General features: G+C 39.6%; 1 protein-coding gene across 1 annotated transcript; it reads left to right on the top strand.

Annotated features, from left to right (window-relative positions):
* The first annotated feature begins 16643 nt into the window (after positions 1-16643).
* On the top strand, positions 16644-21806 carry cplx3b (complexin 3b). Its single transcript, XM_010878419.5, has 3 exons — positions 16644-17252; positions 19754-19841; positions 20051-21806. Exons 1-3 carry the CDS (start codon positions 17095-17097, stop codon positions 20273-20275), a joined length of 471 nt encoding a protein of 156 aa, XP_010876721.1. The 5' UTR covers positions 16644-17094; the 3' UTR covers positions 20276-21806.
* The last annotated feature ends 7 nt before the right edge of the window (positions 21807-21813 follow it).

The raw sequence follows: 21813 nt of genomic DNA on the forward strand, positions 1-21813 counted from the left end.
GACCAGAGAATCTTGTTTTTCATAGTCTGAGAGTACCTTTTGGCAAATAAGGGCTCTCATGTGGGATTCTAAGTGTCAAAGCAGTGTCTGAGTAATTATGTAAATGTGATATTAATGTTTGCATTTTTTAAATACATTTACAATAAAAAATGTAATCTGTATTGGCTTCTTCGTTATGGGGTTGTAACGAAGACGCGCGTGGAGGACGCGCGCCACCCCTCCCGACGTGGTGTTCGGCGCACGTCATCGCCGGCCTTCTAGCCACGCCGCTCCTCCTCCCACGGCACTGTCATGTTTTGTTATCGCACGCACCTGGTGTCCATTCCCTCTTTAGATCGCATATATAAGTTCCTGGCTGTCTTTGTGTGGTTTTGTTCTGTTTGGTGTTACTTTGTGAAGCTGTTGCACGATTATTGTTCTTTACACGTGCCATTTTGCTAATAAGATAAGAACAGATAGTAAACTACCTCCCTGCGTTTGGCTCCTTATTTCTACACACGCACCTCAACAACACCTGTGACAGGGATATTGTGTGTAAATCAATGAGGAAAAAAACAATGTAATCCATTTTAGAATAAGTCTGTAATGAAACAATATGTAAGAGGAAAAGTGAACTGGTCTGAACTCTTTCCGATGGCACTGTATCATTTTATGGATGCTACTGTTTTTTTCTGCATGAACTATTTTATTTGCCAGACTCTGTTTATCTGTCTGACATCTCTGTGTCAGCTAACAATAATGACTTCACAGTAAGGCGAAGATGGAACCCTAGGCAAGATTGCTCACTACGCGCTTTCTCGCTCTCTAGAAAATGTTTGCTTTAACCATCAATAATTATTGTTATACAGGAGGACAGACATCATACAAGCAAGAAGCTCTCATGTCAATTTACAAAGAAATATACCAGAGGAGGATGTTCAGCAAATTCAATAAGACTCATACCAGGTCCTGAATGGATTAAATCCTTCATGCACATTGTGTGCTGGGCCTTGTGTCTGAACAGAGGGTTGGTTTTCTAGTCTGAGGAGACTGGGAGGTGATAGCTGAAGGACCCAGCGCTCCAAACCTGTGGCATTCATGAGATACTACAAAAGAGTCAAGTGGTCTCATCTTTACAGAGCTGTGATGAGAAAGGCCAACAATCACTTCCACTCAGGCAGGTCTAGAGTGGGTGTGTCAGGGTGATTTCACATTTTAATAACCCGGTTTAAGAAGCAAAACAAGAAAAATCATGCAGGAAAAATATATTTCTGACTTGAATTTTGATCAAATGTAGGCATAAGGTTATGGTTAGATTTGACAATTATTTGCATGTAGTCTACCTAGCTTATCATAAAGCCTTGGTGAGATATTGTCCCGTTCTTCTTGACAGATTTGCTCCAAGTTGTTCAGGTTGGTTGGACGACGCTTGTGGATCAGGACTTTGACTGGGTCATTGTAGTATAGTCACTTATTTGTTCTTGGCCAAATACTTGGGAAGATTGTCTTGCTGAATTAGATTGAAGCAGAATATTTTTCATATAAATTATTTTAACTAAATGTACACCGGAAAACGCTTCATAGCCTTTATAGTCCCATAATCTATATCCATATCTACATCCAACTAGTTGCATTGCTGGACCCTGGGTCTCCTCCTATTCTGGCCACATACAGTGTGACGGTGGACTTGGTTGAGTGTGCAATATTTAGTGGTCACATGTGCATGGCCCATCACTTAGCGATGCTAATGTCTCCAGGCAGCCTGTCACATAAATCCAAGAGCCTGTCCCCAGTCCTGGGAGTTTGATGGTTCCTGCCTGCAGTCGACCAAGACATCGCTTCAGCTAGGAGCAGCCCAGTTTAGAGCTCACCTAGTCTTCTCCTCCGGTAGGCCAATGACTCACACCACAGCCTCTCTGATTGGGCCAGTAGTAATTAGTCTGTTGATAGAGGAGAAGATGAGTGAGGAGCAGGGAAGAAGGTCTGGGATGGGGTTGGGTAGACAATCTCTCCATTGATAGAAGGAATGACAGGTTGCCCTGGGGATAGTTTTTCAAGTCTAGTTGGCAGCAAACATCTGAGTCCTCCACTGAACTAATCTCATGTTCTTTGGCCTGGACAGACTGACTGAGGCAAACAAGGAGTTTTGTCTTTAGTCAGAGCCGCAGCCAAACATAAGTGTGTATGTGTGTTCACAAAAAACGTGCATTTCATTAAAAAAAAATTACGTGTGGAGAGAAACTTGGGGAACAACAGAAAGGAAAATATGGAAATCCCATTCAAATCTAAAAACTGATTTTAATGGGAAATAACAGCAGATTTTTAACATATTCATGTAGTGCTTGTCTAGAAGGCATTTTAAAGGAATTATAAGATTTTTTTATTTTCAAGCAGCACCAAATTAGTCATTGGTCCCAAAATGTCCTCACAGTTTACCTTAAGATCCGTAGGGAACATCCTTGTGTTACAGAGACTCTACTGTCTATGAAGTGTATGCATAAAACAAATGATGGAATACAAAATTAAAATGGTAAGAAAACATTCAAAAACGACAGTGGACAAAACTCATGTACAAACAGCCTGACAATGAAAAGCAACTGGTCCTACTCTGCATGCTTAAACCAGAATTGCTGAAGAACTTACATGATGATATGGGCTGTGTCAGAGCAGACGAAGTGATCCATTTAGTCAAGGAAAGATTCTACTGACCTTTCATGCAACGTTAAGTAAAAGACTGTGAACGGATAATGTGCATGTATTGTGTTCAAGAGAATGCACCTCTGTGAGGCTACGAATGCATCTTGTGCTGTTTAATCCCCCCCCATATGTGTTTCACAAGCATACCCAAGTAATAACACATAAGGAAAAATAATTGCAGGGAAGATATTCCAAGACTTTCTTCCTTCTCTCAGCTATCTTGCCAAGTTTCACCACCAACCAGGCAAAGAGTTAGAAACCAACCTTTTTCAGAGACACACCACAGGAATCTCCCACGCTTGAACTACCCTGTACTATCTCACAGACGTCAAGAGCACTAGAAAGTAGGATGGGAGAGTGTATTGTGCACAAAACCATGACAAAAGAACCTCCATTGCTTCTTTTTAAATCAAAGGTTATCTGATCAAATGTTTTTTCTTTACATACTTTAACTTTAGTTTATCCGTCAGCCAGGCAACCTCAAATTTAATCTGAGACTGACAACACAAAATAAACGGACATCCTTACTCACGTGTGCCATACCACACATTGATTCCTGACTTCCTGGATGTGTCAACACACATTGATTCCTGACTTCCTGGATATGTCAACACACATTGATTCCTGACTTCCTGGATGTGTCAACACACATTGGTTCCTGACTTCCTGGATATGTCAACACACATTGATTCCTGACTTCCTGGATGTGTCAACACACATTGATTCCTGACTTCCTGGATATGTCAACACACATTGATTCCTGACTTCCTGGATGTGTCAACACACATTGGTTCCTGACTTCCTGGACATACAAGTAAGAAAATAACGATAAATGTAATAATATAAAACTGGAAGAAAAGTAACTAAAATTGATAACATTAAAAATGTTATCAACTTAATTTTTTACCTATACCAACTCCTACAGAAAATATACTATAGTTATTAACCAGATAATTTTTATTTCCTGTTATTGCAGGATTCTTTCCCTGCTGTAGCAAACTAGTTCAAATTTAGTTCAAACATCTATACATACATATTAAAGTGATATGTTACAACTTTTCTGTGAGGTACATGAGGACAACTATGATGCATCTTCAGTGATGTGAAAGAGTGGGAAATCAGATCAAGTCATCAAGGATGGAATGCTGAGATGCTTTGATTATCCTCATGGCGACAGTTGTACTTTGAGTCAGCTGTACAGAAATGAGTGTGTGTGGGTGTGTGTGTGTGTGTGTGTATGTCTACATGAGGATATTTGCCTGTGTGTGTTTGGCGATGTTCCCTGACATTGTTGTTTCACCCACACTCCTGGAGAATGTCTGTGGTCCATATCACTGATTCCATCACATGTTTACTCCAAACGGACCCATGTTTACCGTCTTTATGCTAAATCAGTTCAGTTCAACTGCACTCCGTGTTCACTGCGGGAGTACCCACTCAGAGCATTTCAATATCTGAATAAAACCAAATAAATGGGGATAAATTGGCCTGTCATTGTGCTGCAAATATGTGTAATCCAATTATAAAGTTCCAATGGTCAAATCAAACACTCTTTAATCTAGCTGATAACATGTCCAAGCAGGATCATTCCTGGTGTTTGAATGCATAACCAAAACCAGTGACTTTAACAATATATGAATTTGACAAGTACTACTTTTGTTATATGTTACTCTCATAATAGGGTTTTCATTTAATTACATTGTTTTAGATCCAATAAAGTACAAAGATTTGTTGGGTGCCCTAAAGCAGAAAAAACAGTACAGTGCCACTAAGTTAATCTTGTTACAGCAAGATAATATCTTGGGTGTTGCTTTAATATAGAACAGAGCCACACATTAAAACAATGTAAACACATTCATTTCGCAGAGAAGGGGGATGGGAAAAGCTGGATTAGACATGAGAGATGTGTTCTCATACCTTCCCAAAGGAAGTCTGTCAAATCTTGAGGAACAAAGTTGCATTCAACCAACTTTGTTCCTCAGGATTTGAAGACATCTTCCACAATGATGTCAAACAGCTGGCAGGGTACCAACCAACTTGAGACTCAATATAACTCATGTGGACATCTAATATTAGGGATAATGATGTAATTCACAATGAGCTAGCAAGAAATAAGAAAGTGACCTGCAAAAATGACCAATGGGGTGGGGCTTTGTAACCATTTACACCTAGAGTTCTACCACAAATTGGTTGTAACCAAGGGCCAGGTACAGTAAACCCCACAATCATTTTCACTGTGAAACATATGGATAATGGCCCAAAGTCTAGATATCATGTTCCAGACTTCCAAAGTCTCACTCATATTAAAGTTGAAAGTCATTGCATCATAAACGTAGTCAATGTATCATGTTAAATTCAAAGTGTTGGAATACAGAGCCAACAAAACAAAAATGTTTCCAGATACTTTTTCAGTTTCACAATATATAGTTAGCTAGCTACTTTGCTGGAATTAACATTATTTAGTAGAATTTGGCAAATAGTTAGCTGTGGGATTTAGTAGCAGAGTTTCAGTGTAAATTAGCTAGCTAACATTATGACACTGAAAGTTGTGTTGAAACTTACCCTGTAAGCATTATATGCCAGTAATCAATCTCATACAAGTTTTGTGTCACCTTTACAGAATAACCAAGAGCTGTATAGTCCTTCTGACTTAGTTCAATCAGCACAGTGGCATTTCTAGATTTTTTTACCTGGGGTGGCCGAAGGGTGGCAAGTTGAAATTCAAGGGTGGCATATCATTCTATTGTTGGTTTTTTGTCCACTTTATTTATACAAATCCAGCTATTGAAAACGGACAGTGTAATGTCTTGCTAAATATCATATATGTGCTAGACTTTGATGTTTGAGTTCAAAGTTAGGTACAAGTCTTTCGAGTGTGCAAAAGTTCCCTAAGTATTTATTATGTAACTTACAAATTGAGGGAAAAGATGCAGTATTTGACTTGGACACATGGTTCAGGTTATTCTGCCAAGTGCATGAGCATAAATCAATGCATCCTGAAAATGAATGCTTTGTATTGCTTGGAATAATACACAAGCACTAAATATAGGTTACTGAGGTTATAGAGTAGCAATGTAACATACTAAGCAAGCTATATCAACCTTGATACAGTAATGCCCCTTTGCTAGTCATCAGGGCAAGCATTACATGGCAATGATGCCAGGCTAATTCATCTGCAAATTTGTTAGCTTGTGAACTTTACCAATAATGTTGATGATTGCATTCATTAGCAAGAAGACGATATCAGACATATCTAAACTATAATAAATGGCTGCTGCCAATGCAAGATTGTAAGATTACATTTTGTATTGTATGTTTAGTAAATATGTGCAGCAGTACCTTCTTTCATTACTTCTAGGCTAGTCTAGGGCAATCCTGACTTCTCAGTTGCATAGAGTACCATGGACTAACGCCCTGTGTTTTCACTGGAAGGGAGGGGGACAGGAGCATTGTTTTCGGCACGGTGAAAGGAGCAGTCAGACTCCTGGACTCAAAACAATTTTTACGGGGAAGGGGGGACTCAAAGATTTTGGAACGGGTTACCATAGAGATTAACAACGAAAGTGGAAAAAATATAATACAATTCAATAAACTTAAATATTAATATATTATAGCAGACACTCCTGGCAACTGGGGTGGCATGTGGGGTAGGATGGAAGCTGCCACCCCTTGCCACCCTAGTGGTTTCACCAATAGCTCAACAAAACTAGCTCCAGAGATTTTTGTGTTAAATAAAATGATCATCCCTGTCTCAACCCCATGTCTCGACTCATATTTGTGGAATGATTTTCCATAGAAACAAGGAATGTAAGTTGTGTAACCCTTCCAACTTAGAGTTGTTGTGAAATCAGCACAACTTAACTATTTTCCAATAAACTTTATAAATATTTTCCAATAAACTTTTCCAAAACTTTATAATTAGAAAAATGAACAATTTCCCTGCTAGAGAAATATGCCAAGAGAGAAGATTAAGTCATCACTCTTTGTTACGTGATTGGTTGTACGACACCAATATATTGTAATTAAAAAGATGTCTCAACCAATGGTCTCAACTCACATTTGTGGAACATTTCTCCAAATAAACATGGAATGTTATTGTTATTATTCTGTGCACAAATGTTAACGGATCCATTCACAAAACCTGATCCGCAAATACAAATTCAACAATTCAAAGTGTTGAGTTACAAATACTTTTTTGGTCAGAATGCAAATTAAAAATAATTTGTGGATAGTGAATAACATTTGTTAATATATTTTTTTTTTTAAATTCGGTATACAAATTCGTGAGTTTAATTCTGTGTATTTCGGGATCGTTGTTCACATTTGTGACATGTTGTGAATACTAACATTAAAGAAGTTTTCACAAACATTGTGGCACTATTCTCCATACATCTGCTGCCCTTTGTCATCTCAATTTTTGCAATTTCCGTTGCCCACTGTGTCCAGTTACACTTGAGAGATGGATTGTGTTTCTGCAAAAAGTAGAAATCCAGCATGGATGTCCTATCCTTCCCCCATATTCTGCTTTGAGTCAATGGATATTAGCGAGGCAGTAAAGAACTGGTCCAATTTAATGGAGCTGTCTTAGCTTGTAAGTGGGGAATTGACCCTGTCGCAGGACCTCTAGACCAATGTTTCACTACTAGGGGTATTTCAACCCCTGTGGGTACTTTGGAAGACTCAACCCACTGAGCAAAATCATTTGTAAAACATATTTTCAACATCCATTCAACGTCTTGTCAACAAGGAAGATGTCTTTTCAACGTTTTTTCAACATCTATTCAACGTCCTTTAGCTCAGTGGGAACAGACCATAGGCTTACTGATTAAATGCACATGAGAAGATACTTCAGGGGTATTAAGTGCAGGATCAAATGTAATAGGCTGTACACTGTAACAGACAACTCGACTTGAGGAGAGGCAGAAAAGAAAGAAAGCTCTTTTTGCTTTTCTTTCTTAGGAAGGCTACTCTGGGCACCACCAGTTTTGAAAACCAGAGCGCACCCACGTGGGACTTGGCTCTGTTTCTGGACGCTGTATTTTAAGTCACATTTAGCTGAGGCAGGGATAATGATTGAATACAGGATCTGCGCACACTCACTTGTCTGTGGCCATTTCAGCCATGTGCCACCTCGTTCATTGCTGTGCTTGGTCAACTTGGAGCTTGATTTTAGGTCTCCATAATGTGTCATACAAAAAATTTTAGACTTAAAGGGGATTTTAGGTTGTTTCCATAGTCCTTGTTCCCTGACGGACTGAATGAGGTATGACGCCTTGTAGGCCCTGCACCAAGGTGCGATTATCTTTGATTAATCCTTGAAATCTCTCTTGCATTCAGAGTTGGCCAGTCATTGCTGTGTTGTGGAGAGACCCTAACATAGGCATGTAAGGACACTGGGGGGAAGTCAGTTCAAATTATATAAACATGCAGAGACACTGTTTATTTGAACGTGGACAAGAGTGCACACGGCTCCGCCATGACTCAAGCGTACGTCACATGCAGGGATCTTCGTCATGGTCTTCGTGACAGTCTTAACCCCCGGCCTGCCTCTGTGTATGATGTGTTAGGGAGTGAGCAGAGGGCTACAGACATTGGTTTTTGTGTACTCTACTTACGTTGTCTACAATAAAAAATAGACACGGGGGATGATGGTGTGGGGAACTGAGAAGGAGGGGTGAGAAGTCGGGGCTGTAACTCTAAACATTCCCACAGGATATTGACTGTGTCAGGAACTCTTTTTTGGGCTAGGACCAGATGGCAGGATGAAATGGAAGACATTGACTGCTGTATGATGGGATGAATGATTACAATGTGTCCTTTCCTATACTTTTTCAGGTTTAGCATATTGACAGCAAAGCAGCCTGCATCTCACAGCTGGCTTGCCTCTAAAGCTAGGTAGCATCGAATCTGGTTGGTCTGTGAAAGATCAATGGTAACTACATGTACCTGGAAGTGATGTTCGAGGGACAATAAACAAGCAGGAATGATGTTCAGAGTCTATAACAACATCCTTTGATGTAATCATTATCAGCCTACTGCATACCACTTAAAATATATTGTGTTTGTTTGCAGATGGGCTGTTAGAATTAATTTTCATTAAGACTGACAGGTAGAGTACTGTAGTTAGTACAGCTAGCTTTGCTAGCTTTTACTGGTTGAATCTGAAGCGATTTATGAGTGTCTTAAGAGTGGTCACTATAACATTAAAACTGTATAAACTATATTATTCACCACTTCTGGACGGGTTACCATACCCCATTCGGGTGAAATCATGTTATTTTGCTCTGTGGCCCTATGTTTTATTTCATTTCCATTTAAGAAATTAGAGAATTGTGTATAGCGTTATAAGTAAATATTCTCGTCACTTGAGATGGTGCATAACATGCTATCATATTTCATAACATGCACTCTAGAATGACAAATCAGCCCTTAGATGGTAGGCATGATAAAGTATATAAAATGTATTTTGTTAACCTTTTCTCCAAGTACAGAGTTCGCAATGGAGTAATACCCTCTTTTCCTCCAACTACTATGACAGAAAGTAGTTCATCTCCCTCACTGTCTACCCGCTAGCTGACGAGTTTCACAATGCCAGACACTCAGCATTGACCTAGAAAAGCAGTCTAAGTTTAACACAAACTCTTTCAAGAGCAAGACCGGACAGCGAATTGTCAACTGGGCAGGAATAAGAATATCGAGAGTAGTAACAAACATTAGATCCTGTAGCGGTAATAATTAATAATTGAATCTATGTTGACCCCTAGTTTATAACCGAGGTAAGAGCTAAAGACTATTGTGATGTGCAGTTCAAGTGACTCTTTACTGAGTTACGACAGAAATGTTGACTGACGTGTTCAGTTTAATCGTTCGGTTGAGCGGCTGGCAGCAACAAATTCTTCAGTAGGATGAGATCAGTGGCAATATTCATTTGTGGTCCTCCAGCAAAGTGCTCTCTCTAACAGAGGTTTGTTTCATGTGCACAGAGAAACATAGATGTTCAGAACGGATGATTGGACGAATGGTGTAAGAATGAAACAGTGATACAGTTTGTAGAACCAAATCTTAAAATACACAGACTTTCTGCAAACTTGACAACACATTTTTTGTGGAGCTGCTGGAGTTCTGAATAACTTGTCAGCACCCTCGCAGCAGTCAAGCAAAAGCAATTGTCAGTCTAATCCGGTTCCACTATATGCGTAGCAATATCAAATGTACGTACAGTGTTAAAGCCTATTTTGAATGGCCATTTTTGCCAGTCTCAGGCACATTAGAGCAATAAACCCCACTATCTCCATACTTTGTATTTCAACATTAACTTGCGCCAATCAATTAGTAGTATTACACACTTTTTTTATTGTCGCATGTTAGTTGTATGTTGAGTGTATGCTATTAGGTTTACATTTTTAACACTATTTTAATACTAAACATTTTTTCTATGTTTTGCCATTTTTTGTTTCTTGCAGCTCTTATTGGATGCATCATGGTCAGCTCAGAGTACCGCCACGTCCTACTGACCTGAAATTGAGGGGCCACCTCCAACTAGAATTGGGGGAAGTACAGTTTCCCGTTATAAATGTTATGCTATAATCATTTATTTTTAATAAATATTATAATCAGCATTTAGGGATATTCCACTCTCATGTATAATCGTATGCACTACCACTACTCCTGCCCCCAGTCTCCTCTGACCTTCACCTTATCCACTAACACTGTTTCTCTCCACCCCATACTCATTTCACTATACTTCCTTTCTCCTCTGTCTCACCCTTCCCCTCCTTTTTACACCCTTTCATTCCTGATGTTTCACAGCAGTTCAGATGAAAGAGAATTCTCCTGTTATCGCAACCCATTTATCCACCGCCTGTACTAACATATTGTCATCTTCTATCCCTCTCAGGCAACGGGTCGAAATCAAGAAAAGACAGGATAGGGGCAGGTTGGTAAAATGGGGAATGTGGAAAGGTAAGGTAAGAGAAGTAGACAGAGGGAGCCAGAGAAAGGATGAGGGTAAAACGTAAGAGGTTATATGAGTTTGTCTGTATACAACTCATTGTATTGTGGGAAGTCTTGTGTGTCTGTATATAAGTCATTGTATTGTGGGAAGTCTTGTGTGTCTGTATATAACTCATTGTATAGTGGGAAGTCTTGTGTGTCTGTATATAACTCATTGTATAGTGGGAAGTCTTGTGTGTCTGTATATAACTCATTGTATAGTGGGAAGTCTTGTGTGTCTGTATATAACTCATTGTATAGTGGGAAGTCTTGTGTGTCTGTATATAACTCATTGTATAGTGGGAAGTCTTGTGTGTCTGTATGTAACTCATTGTATAGTGGGAAGTATTGTGTGTCTGTATGTAACTCATTGTATAGTGGGAAGTCTTGTGTGTATATAACTCAGTTCCCAGTGGCCAGATTCCTATCCAGTCAACATTATAATGGCCATGGTTTTTCTCTTCATGTTAATACCTTCTGACCTTACCCTGAAATGTATATTTTAGACATTTTGCAGACTTTCTAACCCAGAGTGACTTCCAGTAAGTGCTTTCATCATAATATAGCTGGGTGAGACCACCACACAACCCAGCATAAGTACATTTCAGTCCATGAAGTAATTATCAGTAACGTCACCTTCGCAACAATTTACAGTGTTTTCATACACTAAGCACGGTCATAATGTCTTGTTTAAATGGGACAGTGGACACTGATGCAAAGGGAAGGCCCAGTGTTGCCATTTTGACCTGTAATGTAGTTTAGCACCTAAAAAGAAACCTAAGGGATGTATTTCGAGCATGCTGTCCATGAGCTATGTGCAGCCTGCCATGATTTAATGCTAACACCAAGCAACACTTGCCTCTTTGATTATTTCAGAAGATCTGATGTTGGAAAAACAACACTTTACACATTGGAATGAGAGCACTCCTGAAATCAGATTGTCTTCTTCCAAGTATCGTATATGAAATAGCATTACTCCACTTGCGAGTGGCCCTCTGGACAATTGCTTAGAAATGGCCCCTCAGGCTAAGGACGTGACAGTTGGGCACTAGTTGATGACTGCATACTCGCTGTTGTAGAGCAGGAAAAGCTCTCTGAATCATTTTGTTGTGTGCTGCTGCAGTAACTATTTACAGGATAATTTTAAAAGGGTAACCGGTGGTACGACCAGTTATTGAGTGTAATGGGGCGATAACTTTTCACACAGGAAAAGTAACAGCTACAGATATAGATGTTACATTGTGACACACAAGCACAGAAACAGGCTAATCCAGGCAGACGGATGTGAAGCCAGCTGTGCCCTGACCAAGACAGGCCCAGCAGTTACCCATGCATGCTGCCTATATAAGGCTTTATGGAAGGTATTTGCATGAATGCACTTCTGCATCACGTGTTTTTGTTTGTATTACGTATGGCTCTATTGATCATTATCACAGAACATTCTATATTTTACATCATCAGAATATGGTGTGCTGACCATTTCATTGTATTCTTAATCTAGACTAAATAGAAAATATAATGCTAAGGATTTTCTGTATTATCTACCCTTTGATCTAATCAGACACATGTTGTGTTGTGTGTATTTTCCATTGCACATTTATATGTACAGAACAGAAATAATTAAAAAGCTTGTTTGTCTGTTTTTCATAGCAGATTGGTGATGGTTCAGTTGTTGTTAAGACAGAGACAGGAAGAGAGGCACGGGTCAATAGCGATACTGTAGATTACTGTCTGAGAAACCAATAACAGTAACTCTATAGGCCTATATGAGAAAGTAAAAATGTACTATTCTGAATTGGTATTTTCCCTAGTGGGCATCATCCAACACCTGTGACATAACGTGAAAGTAATCAATAACAAAGACATCCTGTTATCTTTTTGAATTATTTATCAAGTTATCTTTTCAGGTATCATAAAGTACAGCCGAAAAAACTTCTGGACTTGTGGATCACTTTTTGACTTTTGTATCACACCACAACTGCGACAGATATCATCGTCTGAATTTCATACCAGCTGGTCTCTCAGCCAGGTATCTCCACAGACACTGGAGAAGAGTAAGAAGAGGCAATGTTCTTGTCAGGCTGATGAGACAGCCAAACCACTAACTGCCACCTGGTATTCTTCTTACAACCATCCAATTCCCGCTAAATAAATCTAACAAAGTAATGGCAAGTTTCTCCTTTCAGAAGGATATATTAAAGACTGTAATATTCTTTGCTCTATACAATCTTGGCTATCTTTCAAATTCAAGCAAAAACACATTCAGTCCATTCTGCTGTACCGTGTACATAGTGGAAATAGGTCACCATGCTGTTTTTTGATATCCAATTTACTTGGTTTTGTATTTGTACATTTAGACTTAAAATCCTTTATAGAATTGCTTAAGTTAACCGCCTGGATTGTTTTGTAGCTGTGACACAAGAACAGTGCTATACTTGCAATCTGCTTCATACATCTGCTGTAATGTGAACTAATCTTTTACATCCACTCTGTTTCACAAGTTTGGACAGTACAATACAGTTGAGTATAGGTAAATATAGTAGAGTACAGTGCAGAGTAAAGTACAGTTAAGTGGACTCTAATGATACCCTTTTCCTTTCTTTTTTATTATGGTTTATACCCACTTGTTCATAACCCACTGTAGGTTTCTAGTGATGTGTGGCTGTTTTGTGTGGTGGAGTCCATGTTCAATAATCAAAGTTTATTCATAATGTGAGGAATTGGGGATATAATCACGATTGCACACTGAACTTCACAAATTCACAGTATTTATATCCTCAGTCGCGTCACACATACGTCATAACAGTACTATGTAATCCAGGGGTGGGCAACCTTTTTGGCTCATGAGTCACATTGTAATGTATGATTTGTTTGTCATGTAATGTAGATTTGAAAGTCAAAAATGGCCCATTATAAAAACATGTATTGGGCCATAATAATTTCTACATATGTTCACCCTAGTTTCCGATGTTCAAGAGTAGGCTGGTGTTTTGTTAACCCCCCCTAAATATGTTTATACACAACACCTACCACAAGCCAGATTAAATCTGGCCTGCGGTCCTTAGTTTGCCCACCACTGATCTAGTCTTTAGCACAAGAAGGGCCACACATTCAGAAGAAATACATGCAGTGTAATCTAATAAACCACTTTTCACTGTGTCTACATGGTCAGTGGCCTGTCCTCCATAGTAAATGACTGGAATATGATACTTACTACAATACAATGTTTACATCAGTCTTGATTACCATTAGAATACCATCACTCCATCATATTGTTGCCAAGGACATAAACATTCTATAGACACTGCAGTCAGATTGATGATGGGAAGTTGGATGGGGCAAATTACTTTAAACGGGAAGAATAAATGTACCCTTTCTTAATATCCAGAACATGTGAAAATGTCAGGGAAATGTGTTTTTAAAGCATTCATTCAGAACAAAAATGTACCTAATTTGCTCACTGTGTCACCATCAGTGTCATGTGTCATTGACCTGCAATACACTGACTGCTCACTGGAGAACCCAGTGGTCCCACTGGTGTCTGTAATCTCTAACTATAAGTCTATACAATATACACATGCAACCTTCTTATCCATGGCTGAATGTTGACTCATGATAAGCTGTGTGTGAGATCAGATAAAACACTGATTGTAAACAGAGAGCGTGTCCAGGAGAGTACCGATCAAATAAGATGGAACACTTGTGCTTAAATAAAAAAAACATTGCCTGCGGGTGCCAATTCTTTTTCAATTTTACACAGATTACTCTTCGATCGTTCGTATTCACAAAGTTCTAATTCAATTTATTTTACATAGTTGATCCTTTGAAGTATGGCAGCCCGGGGATTTGACACTACCTAGGTGGGTCTTTAAGCCTATGACAGAGTGCATTGAGACATGATCTGTCTCTCCTAATCCACTTGAAAGTAGGCCATGCTTCTCAGTGTTAGGCTTGCAGCGCCCACCACGATGCAAAAGTTGTTTGCTTTTTAGATGTTGCTCATTTTGTATCTCTGGAAAATATACATTTCATAATTCACGGATGCGAGAGAAAGGCTAGAGATCCATTTTGATGTGTAATTGGTCTAATTGATCTTTAGCACTTTAGCCTTTTCTGGTACTGTGGTGTAATTATGGAGGAAGTTTAGGTGATGCAGACTGTAAATTATAAAGTGTTGAAGGATCAAATGGATGTAAATGAATGGCGTGTGAGGATGCCCGGTTTGCGTGTTAAACATTAAATAGAAGAGCCTTTATACGAGGCGCGTGGAAAACTGTTTATTGAGGTTTGTGCAGCCTTCCTTTCAAATGCAATTACACACCAGTTCGCCCGCAGGAGCTGCTCTCTCTTCTCTCCTCCCTAAGCAGCAGACAACTGCCCCATATGAGACACATGTTTATGTGTGCTCAGTGGAAACCAGATTACATTCCTTCATCCACATTAAAGAATAGTGCCATTAGAGTATCATATAAAACACAATGGTTGCAAATGATTGAAAATTGGTGTAGGCCTACAGTAACTCAAGGTTTAAGGATAGGCTTATTCCAAATTACATAATTGGAACCCACTAATTTCCAATCTGAAAAATAATAAAATATTACCCAAAGCTGCACTGGCTTAAAAGCCATAAAAAAACATACAAGTGCGTTGTTTCACAGCACAAAAAAAACAAGGAATGGCTTGGAGCCCCGTGGGGAAGGGGGCCTCCTTGATGCCTAGTTGCAGGTATTACAAGCAGAATTGCAAGTTAACACTAAAATAAAACATGTGTTGCAACTAATATAAATAATACACACATGATATCATAGACACATGGTTTCAAACATAATGACATACAGCTCCGGAAAGAATTAGGAGACCACTGCACCTTTTTCTTTCCTTTCCAAACAGTCGAAAAGGAAGGTTTTGAGTGAGGAGCAGAAGGGTTAAGAGACAACTGCAAATTGAACGCTTCTGTTCCTCACTCAAAACTTTCCTTTTTGACTTTTTTGGAAAGGACTGAAAAAGGTAGGGTGGTCTCTTTATTTTTTTCCGGAGCTGTAGATTTTATACACCACACACATGAATCTGCACATCAATCTATTTAAAAAGGGTCATTTTATTTAACATGCCTCATGACACATATGAGCTACCATTGCAAACTACTTAGCTAAGCGTGTTTCAGTAAGTGCGCACTATCAAAATGAAGCCCCTGTATTCTAGTGAAGCTAAAACATTTCAGAATAATAGGGAATTTTGCACAAGCTCTCTAATTTCTTTGAGAGTAACACTGCAAAGAATCCCGATGATGAAGAAGGAAATATTTCTTGAGATAGCGCCACCACTGTTAGCACAGACCTGAAGTTAAAGAGGCTAGCTCAGAAGCTGTAGATGTCTAGCCTGAATTGTTTGATCAACAATTTATGAATGACCCAATGGTCAATCAATCAATCAAATGTATTTTATAAAGCCTTTTTTACATGAGCTGTTGTCACAAAGTGCTTTTACAAAACACCCTGTCTGAAACCCCAAAGAGCAAAAACAGGGTTGTTGCACAGTGGCTAGGGAAAATTCCCTTAAAGGGCATGTGAAACTGTTCTTTTCTTGGATGGCCTTGCACTTTGGCCAGAAAATCTTACCAACCATAACAAATCTCAGCTGATCAAAAGGGGCCAAAATCCAAATTAAGGATATTGACATCGCACAAATACATTTCTGTCATTAGCAATAAAATGTCTTTCACTCTCCTATTGTAACTTACTAGCAGTCAATACTGTATCCCACCTATCCCACTTATAATGGCATTTGATTTAGGGCAGATACTGGTATATGTGGTAATGCTAAAATGGTCATGCTAGAGGTTGGGGGCCCCTAAACTCAGCTTTGATTGGGGCCACAAATGTAATAAACCCGTCCCTGACAACATATAGGAGACGCTATAGGGAAATGTGAGGAGCACTAGTCTGACTCAATATTGAGTTATAATGTCAGCCAAACACATGATCCCATGGCGCATCATGCAAGCGCACGCTTAATCCAGCTGTCCGTGGGAAGAGTGAGTGGAGGTTGGGTTGGGGGAGAAACCTGGATTGGTAGCTCTTAGAGTCTAATTTATTAACTCACATATCTGTGCAGCCGCGTCCTCTCTCGCTATTACCTTCCCCTTCAACGCGGAGCTGTCCATTGGCGCTGGTGCTGAAACGCGTTTCTTCTCAATCCCAACGGGGCGCGAGAAACGCGTTTCTTCTTAATCCCTCACAGCGGAGCGCGACGAAGTGTCCGAAGCAAAACATTGCATGATTTTATTTACTTCGCCTAGTTGAATATTTTATATTTTTTACTTCGGTGAATATCCACTGATTTAGCCAACTCGGCTGTCATCAAGAGAACATCGAAGCTCCAACTTTTTGACCCGGGCAGGTAACGGACTCTTAAAGAGACAGAAAGATGGCTTTTATGGTGAAACAAATGGTGGGAGGGCATGTGAAGAACCTGACCGGGGGTTTGACGGAGGAAAAGCCCGAAGGAGATAAGTCGGAAGCCGCGGCAGCAGGAATGACCCAGGAGGAATTTGAACAATATCAACAGCAGTTGGAGGAGGAAAAGTAAGACCAAACCCACGTATATATATCCATTTTCAATAGCCTGTCGGTTTAAATGGGTTGCGTGCTAGAAAGTGGCATGTATTTTGTGTAATTTCCAATGTAAGCACGGTGCTCAGGCTGAGCATGTGCCTTCACAAGCCCCCTGTGTGCCAGGCACTATTTTACGCATCAGTGGGATCCACGGCGTGACGAGTTCATCCAACAGCTGCTACCCTCGCTCTGGGAGCTTTTAGCTCTCAGATATTACGAATTCTATAAGAGGGGTTCGGCAAAATGAAAAGATGCAAATACAAACTAATTTTAAATTACAAGGCAAAACTAACTAATTCTCCTATGTAGGTTATGTTTGAGTTGCATGTGTCTCCTCAGGTTTATTCTAAAACATGAATTATGTTACTTTTATGTCCAGTGCAACTTAAAATGTAAACCTAATTTGCAATACGTTTTCTCCGGATATTGTTTTTTTCCTTCTTGTTGCTTGTCGCTGATGTGAATCTAAAATGTCTTCACAAAGAGTGGACAACCGAAACGATTACATGTTGTAAAATGTTATACCTAGTACACAGATACAACTGTCAGAACTTACATCTGTCCACATCATAAAAAGTCTAAATTCCAAATGAGTTTATGTTAAAGGACTAGCCTACATAATTATTGTCCTTTAGTTTGAGAAGGATCATTCTACAAACACCATACACATTAAGTTGTCTTGTGGGAAAGCTATAGGCCTTTCTCAACATGCGAGGTCAAACAAAACAACAGCCTGTTCCATTCAAATACTGCAATGACCTTCAGCAGAGGAGAGCCATTAAAATATTGCTATCACGCTGCTATTACATTGTTTGCAGTGGCATGTAAATGTATAGTAATGTTATGACATGCCACTACAAAAAGTCCCTTTCCAAAACAGCACAGTAGTCACAATGACATGTCCTGGTCATATGATGCCCTTAAGAGGAAAAGACACAAGACTAGTCATCTCAATTCCATCAGAGAATGGAGCACTACCATTGGCTCAGAGCACTGCCCTGTGTGCTGTTGTCTGGTGATTGACCCTGTGGTGATATTTTGTTCATAATGGACAAGATACCAGGAATGCCACTATGAATATTCTTTTGATGATAGGTATAAAATCTTATCACTGGGCATAGGAGCGGGTTTCATATTGGGGGGACACATTTAATATTTTTTGCAGTGTTCTTATTATTGGAGGAGACCAACTTACGCCCCACTGCCCCACCCTGCTCCCTTGTACATGAGTCATGTCTGTTTACAATACTTTATGGGTGTGTTTTGCAATCATTTCCAACTTTCAGCGCTACATCCATCAATTGAAAGATTATTTTTCAATAAATAAAATATACAAATATTTTATTTAATGAAAAGTAAGAGGGCTGTGTTTTTTTCTGCTCCATAATGTCCAGGAATCCCTGGCATTTTATTGGCCGCCAGACCCTCCAGTTTGAAATCCCCTGATTCAGAGCAGGATTGACATGACCACATCGGTCACATTTCTGCTTGAGAATATTTTCTACAATGTGGACTCCTTAATTTAGTCCTTAATTTAGATCATTTTCTGGTGTTTATACAGTTTCACATTTATTATTATTCATTTATTGTTTCCTTGGTAGGTTTTCAATCTGATTGTTAAAGAATAATGGTCTAATATTATTTTAGTAATATTAAGAGTTCTGTAGCTAAAAACACAAAGTGTGTCTTATCTGCCCTCTGCTGGAATTACCAAATAGATAGTATCACTAACTTTATGGTATATAACTGGATTACTGCATGTGGTGGAATATACGTTTTGTCATGATTGGAATGGCTTGGAGTTCTGTAGACTGATGTGATCCCAGAAGTAGGTGATTGCTGCTCTACATCCCAGAGATCGGAAAACAATCCCCCAGTAGAGCAATGGACGAGGAGCAGACTGCATCTGGGTCTCACCGCAAGAGCACAGCCTCCCTCTCTTTACCCCTCCCCCTCCACAACCTCCAGGCACTACTGCTGCTCATTCACCGTCTGATAGCCTAGACTTGAGTCAAAGTGCAGCTCAGCAGAGGGGTCCCTGTGCTCTTTTCATTTAATTCCCAGTGTTATACTGTGCGTAGCTGAGATACTGCATGTGGCCAGTTACCAGTGAACTTTTACATTGGTGATGCCTGACATTATGAAATATCTAAGTACCATAATTAAGACCATAAATGTTTATTACATAGGGCCTTCTGGATGAAAAAGCATGTTCATTACAGTATTTATTCTAAATGGCTACTAATGCTATCAAGTATCCACTAATGTTGCTTAAATCAGTAATTCGTATTACGGAGGTGGACATTTGATTGAGGAAGGCATTCGTTGAGATGCATATACTTAAGTAATGCCCCTAAGTCCATCCCACCTCAAGTGTATTTGCGTGTGTTTTTCTATTTTTATGTCTCTGGGTGTTTTGCATGCGTTTTATTATTACAACCTTGTTTTTTTTTTTCTCTGGATTTCCTTAGGCAGGAACGAGATGCAAGTTTTGCCCAGAAGAAAGCTGAGCGTGCAACAGTTAGAAGTCATTTCCGAGACAAATACAGGCTGCCAAAGGTACATCCATCCCTGACTCTGCATATTTGATAGCAGCGTTTTCTTATTAAATGTTCTTACATTGTTATATCATGACCATGTTACTCCAAATTAATGATTAAAATTTGCATTGTTTCCCTTCTCCTTGTTTGTCAACCATCCAATTTCTCTCTCTCAATGTTGTCCTGGCTTACACCACCCTCTGCCACTGGCCTGTGTGTCTGATGCAGAATGAGCTGGATGAGACTCAGATCCAGCAGGCAGGGGATGATGTGCAACTGCCCACAGAGTTGGCCAAGATGATCGCTGATGACAACAAGGAGGAGGAATCCAAAACCTCTGTCCTGGGCCAGCTGACCAACATCCAGAACGTGGACATGGACCAGCTGAAGGACAAGGCCCAGGCCACACTGGAAGACCTCAAACAGTCCGCTGAGAAATGCAACCTCATGTGATCTGGCTGGCTAACTGAATTCCCGATTTTCCCCCCTTTTTTCCTACGCAGTACTGACTGTAAGATTAAATAAAGCATATGTCTGAAGCCAACAATCACCACATTTGAAACCAATTGCCTGTTGTGTCTAATCGCGGGTGTAGATGTATTTGCTGTTAACCTGGTCTATTGCCCTAGCAGTAGAGTGTGGTCATGATTTTGTTGGGGTCTTTGCTGACAGAGCCTACGATGACCACACATCCAACCTTTGAATTCTAACCATCCTGTCCTCATATTGACCTCTAACCCCTGAACTCCCGATCTCAGTGGTTCTGTTTTGTGCTGGTGGTTTGGTGTTGTTTAGCTGCTTTCATGTCAAGTGCTGTCTTTGGAAATGTCATTCTCTGGCTGAAAGTCCTGGTCATAGGCAGAGGTGAAGTCCCTGTCTTGCAGTTAGCTGCGTCATTGGGGGACAGGGGTTCAAATCCTGCATGCAGATTAGTCCAGTGGTCCTGCAAAAGGTGGTGGAATCGGCCTGCACCTTCAATGTATAGGGGGTTAGTAATCAAATTTGGTTACCTTGTCTTATTGTGTCCTAGAAACTCCTTGTGGTGGCTCGGGCACCTGTAAGCTCAATTGAGGTAGGAAGCCGGAGAGTGCTTTCCTTCCTGGACGTAAAGATTTTGGTACAGACTTTTTGGTTGTGCAAGTAATAAAAAAAGAACCAGAACAGTAAGACGTGCTGCGGAAGATATATCTTGACATCGACTGTCCCAAGTCTGCTGGGAGTTGCTGTGATAAAGCAGGGTCTTAATCACAGATTGGATATTACAAAATTTGTAAGGATAAAGGACAAAGGTTAAAAATGGAAAAAGGAAAAAAAACACACCTTACAGTTGAACATGTATGAACATATAATACTTATTAGTACTTATAGTACTTATTTGTCTGGATTGTTGTCAATCACTCGGACACAGGTGAAAGCAGGAAAGGGCTTAGTCAGCCTTATTTGTGTTACAGTAATATAGAGACATCTTTCTTTAATACAGTGGTATATGTCTTGTGATAGTAGAACAGTCCTTTTATGACATCACTGTAAACCTGCCTTTAGTGGCATCTTTTATGTGATAGCTACTTTGTACTTACTTTTCAGTCCAATGAAACAAGATAAATTATTCAAAATAATGAGTACCTCTATATGACTGTGTTATCTGCAATGAAACTTAAACAAGAGCCTCTTTCAATTCCTGTCCCTCTGTCACCTCAGGGTGATCTTATGATGATATTTCAAAAAGAGAGTTGTCAATGTGGTTTCTGTTTACTGTCCATGATTCTTTTGTACCATCTTTCTTGTTCAACACTGTATGAATATAATTTAGATTGTGACTAAAGTTGTGTTTAGACAGGCATCCTGTTCTGAAATTGTTTCCACTGATTGTCTTTTGATCATTCAGATGAGTTTTGAGAAGGACCTGATTAGTGTAAATGGGTTCTGACTACCTGCCTAAATACAGCCTGGCTTATGGAAGCAATAATAAAACAGATTTTTATGACATTATG

The sequence above is a fragment of the Esox lucius genome, chromosome 2 (genome assembly GCF_011004845.1).
Source record: "Esox lucius isolate fEsoLuc1 chromosome 2, fEsoLuc1.pri, whole genome shotgun sequence".
NCBI classification, from domain to species: domain Eukaryota; kingdom Metazoa; phylum Chordata; class Actinopteri; order Esociformes; family Esocidae; genus Esox; species Esox lucius.

Excerpts from the sequence above, each read along its gene's own strand:
- cplx3b (XM_010878419.5), top strand. The coding sequence starts at position 17,095 with ATGGCTTTTATGGTGAAACAAATGGTGGGAGGGCATGTGAAGAACCTG. Across the intron at positions 17,253-19,753 it reads CAGCAGTTGGAGGAGGAAAA|GCAGGAACGAGATGCAAGTT; the intron begins GTAAGACCAAAC and ends GGATTTCCTTAG. Across the intron at positions 19,842-20,050 it reads ACAAATACAGGCTGCCAAAG|AATGAGCTGGATGAGACTCA; the intron begins GTACATCCATCC and ends TGTCTGATGCAG.